This window comes from Lepisma saccharinum, chromosome 2 (assembly GCF_977018435.1).
Source record: "Lepisma saccharinum chromosome 2, izLepSacc3.1, whole genome shotgun sequence".
Classification (NCBI taxonomy): domain Eukaryota; kingdom Metazoa; phylum Arthropoda; class Insecta; order Zygentoma; family Lepismatidae; genus Lepisma; species Lepisma saccharinum.
In genome coordinates this window covers 154048856-154052704 of record NC_139230.1, presented here as the reverse complement: position 1 = coordinate 154052704, position 3849 = coordinate 154048856, and the positions used below count along the sequence as shown (strand labels likewise).

Below are 3849 nucleotides of genomic sequence, written 5' to 3'. Positions count from 1 at the left end.
AAATACCCGCACTGAATGAGAGAATAGCGAGAGACATTGCTACATGGTGGTCGACTCCATTCCAATGTAGTCCAGTGTCAGTGTACATTAAATAGTGTATATAATCTGTCCAGTGTTTAAATAAGAAACACATCATTTTATGGTCATCTCCGGGCAGGATTAGTTTACCAAGTGAACAATCTCTGTGAGATACGACGTGTTAGCTAGGCTCGCACCATATTTTGTTTACTCTTTCCTCACGTACTATTTCCTACACATCTTGCCCTCTTTCCTTCGTGATGGATGAAGAAGAGAGAAGAGTGTTGATATGCAAGAGAGCTGAATTTAGGGACCAGTTAACACGAACACAAGCATTTGTCAATGCCTTTGAAGATACGGGGGAAGTTCAAGAAGTAAGGGTCCGTTTACAGAATTTAACACCTTTGTGGGAAAAATATGATGAAGTTCAAACACGTTCAGAAGTAGAAGATATAAACGAGAATCACAAACCACACAGGGGAGATTTTGAAGAAGTTTACTACAATGTACGGGGTAAAATGGAATCCATTATAGAGAAACATAAACAAGCACAAGCTGCACCTACAGATGGATCGGATGTTGTAAACAATGCTTCATCCTTAGGCACCAAGCACATCAAATTACCCACGGTATCTTTACCCACGTTTCACGGTAATTATCAGGATTGGTTAGCATATTCACATGCATTTCAGGCTATGGTTCACACAAATGACAATATTCCCAAAATACAGAAATTCCCCTACTTACGTTCATCATTAGAATCTGAAGCAAGAACACTTATAGATACTTTGCCCATGACTGATTCAAATTATGATATTGCATGGCAATTGTTGAAAGATAGGTATGAGAATAAACGACTGATAGCAGCAAGTCATGTCAATAACATCTTGCATGTGAACGCAATTAACAAGGAAAATGCTACAGAATTACGTCAGTTCATCAATGACGTCACCAGTAACTTAAATGCTCTTCGAGCTCTTGAATTACATACACCGTTAGATGATGTTATTTTGATACATCATTTATTTTGGCTCAACTAGATTCTCACACAAGAAGGGAATGGGAATTAAGCCATACCGATCAGTCATTCCCTACACTAAAGGAACTGTTCACCTTTCTAGAAAAAAAATGTCAAGCTTTGGAATCAATGAAATCTGTTCACGTAAACAAAAATGTCAATGAACACAAGGTTAGCCCTAAACAGAAACACATCTGTCAGTCAAATTCTTACCTGACCACTACAAATACACAATGCTATTTCTGTAAATTAGCACATTCCTTATATTCATGCAAGTCTTTGCAGGCACAAGTCTGAAGCAGAAACAAGAGTGTGTGCGCAACAACAAACTTTGTTATAATTGTTTCAGATCGAATCATAATTTTAGGAACTGTACTTCAGGGAATTGTAGACGCTGTGGATTGAAACACAATTCACAGTTGCATCCAGACGAAGGTGCTAAACGAGGAGGTCCTCTAAAGCAAGACCAACCAAGGAATTACTCACCAGACACGAGGAACAAAGGAGGAACAATCTTGATACTGCACATTTAAGAGTAAACCAAGATCGCACATTCTGCTATCAACAGCTTTATTAGAAGTCATCGATTCTAGAGGACAGCCACATACATGTAGAGCTCTCCTGGACAGTGGGTCTCAATCAAATTTCATCAAGGAAGATCTTGTTCAGAGACTACAGTTACGAAAACAGAAAAATTATATTCCAATCAGAGGAATGTTTCATCGGAAGCCAAGCACAGTGTAGACATTCAGCTGCGCTCAAGAGTGTCAGACTTCCAGACTTCACTTACCTGTCTGATACTCCCACGCATCACAGGGAACGTACCTTCTCAAGTTATTCATCATGAACATTGGAACCTACCAACCGACATTGAGTTAGCAGATCCAGATTTCTACAAACCAGAAGGGATAGATCTACTAATTGGATCGGAACTTTACTTGCACTTACTTCTCCCTGAAAGACAAACGAGAGAAGAAAACTATCCAAAATACTGAATTAGGTTGGATTTTGGCTGGTCAGATGGAACAGCCTGTACAACCTAGTACACCCACAGTAGCATGTTTTGTACGCATGGAAGACAATTTGGATTCTCAATTACAGCATTTTTTCGAGTTCGAGAAAATGTACTCAAAACCAAAAACAACTGAAGAAGTAGCTTGTGAAAACCACTTCAATCAACACACCACCAGAGACGAAACAGGGCGTTTCATTGTTCGTCTCCCATTTCGATCAGATCATACAGAGCTAGGACATTCATACCACCAGGCATTATTCAGATTACATCAGTTAGAGAAGAGGTTTCAACAACAACCAGAGTTGAAAGAGGAGTATGGCAGAATACTCGAGGAGTATGAAATGTTGGGACACATGAAGCCAGTACAACCAGATCTAAATGAAGCTGATGACTTGTCATACTATTTACCACATCATCCAGTATTCAAACCTAGCAGCAGCAGCACGAAGACCAGAATTGTTTTTGATGCATCATCAAAAACAACAAATGGAGTCTCATTAAACGATATACTGATGGTTGGTCCAACCACACATGATGATCTCCAGTCTATAGCTCTTCGCTTCAGAACCCACAAGGTTGTATTTACGGCATACGCCGAGAAGATGTTCAGACAAATTCTGATTCATCCAGATTACACTAAGTTTCAACGCATACTTTGGAGAAAATCTACAGAAATGCCAGTACAAATGTTCGAGCTCACAAGAGTCACATTTGGTTTGGCATCATCACCATTTTTGGCGACCAAAATATTGCAGCAGTTAGCTGAAGAGGAAGCAACCAAGTTTCCGAATGCATCCAAAGTTTTACAACGAGATGTTTACGTTGATGACCTCCTCACTGGAGCCAACAGTATTGAAGAAGCTAGACAATTGCAAGGAGAACTAATCGATTTACTGAATTCAGCAGGATTCACTTTGAAGAAATGGTGTTCTAATCATCCAGAACTTCTTGAAGCAGTACCAGCTACTCGTAGAGAAATGCAACTACCATTTCAGTTTGACAAGGGAGCAAGCGTTACAGCTTTAGGCCTCACGTGGGAACCAGCCACAGATAAATTGCAAGAAAATAACAAGGAAATAGTGTCATGTTATGAAGACATCATCACTAAGCGACAAGTAGCTTCTATTGTCGCATCCATCTTTGATCCTTTGGGATTAGTGAGTCCAATAGTAATTTCTTACAAGATATTTCTACAACAATTATGGTTCCATAACATGGAATGGGACGATAAGTTACCAGATAACTCAACATGGATTGGAAACGTTTGTTTCAACAGTTACCAAACATTAATCAGATACAAGTTAACAGATTTGTGCTAGTTGTGGTTGACATTCAACTCCACGGATTTTCAGATGCATCGCAAGTTGCATATGGCTGTTGTTTGTATTTTAGATCAAGAAATGAAAATGGTGAAACCACTTTACATTTACTTTGTTCACGTTCGCGTGTTTCACCTATAAGAAGGATCACTCTTCCTTGTCTTGAATTGTGCGCTGCTTTGTTGCTGGCGAAACGAACACACAAGGTGTTACAACTACTACAATTGGAAGTCAGCAGAATCAATCTATGGACCGATTCGAATATCGTACTGGCGTGGCTTGCATCACCTGCAAGACGATGGAAACCCTTTGTAGCGAATAGACTTTCACAAATTCAAGAATGTACTAAGCCTCAGTACTGGAAACATGTAGTGTCAGCATAAAACCCCGCAGATTTAATCAGCAGAGGGACAATTGTAGACATACTACACACTTCTCAAATGTGGTTTCATGGCCCTGATTGGCTATCACTTCCAACA

At 39.7% G+C, this 3849-nt stretch overlaps 2 protein-coding genes across 2 annotated transcripts; both read left to right on the top strand.

Annotated features, from left to right (window-relative positions):
• The first annotated feature begins 278 nt into the window (after positions 1-278).
• On the top strand, positions 279-1058 carry LOC145983716 (uncharacterized). The gene has a single exon (XM_083116769.1). The coding sequence runs from the start codon at positions 279-281 to the stop codon at positions 1056-1058; it is 780 nt and encodes a 259-aa protein (XP_082972895.1).
• A 1100-nt stretch (positions 1059-2158) lies between these two features.
• Positions 2159-3370, top strand: LOC145983715 (uncharacterized). Its single transcript, XM_083116768.1, has one exon. The coding sequence runs from the start codon at positions 2159-2161 to the stop codon at positions 3368-3370; it is 1212 nt and encodes a 403-aa protein (XP_082972894.1).
• Positions 3371-3849: the final 479 nt, after the last annotated feature.

Coding starts and splice junctions, on each gene's coding strand:
- LOC145983715 (XM_083116768.1), top strand. CDS start 2,159: ATGTACTCAAAACCAAAAACAACTGAAGAAGTAGCTTGTGAAAACCAC.
- LOC145983716 (XM_083116769.1), top strand. CDS start 279: ATGGATGAAGAAGAGAGAAGAGTGTTGATATGCAAGAGAGCTGAATTT.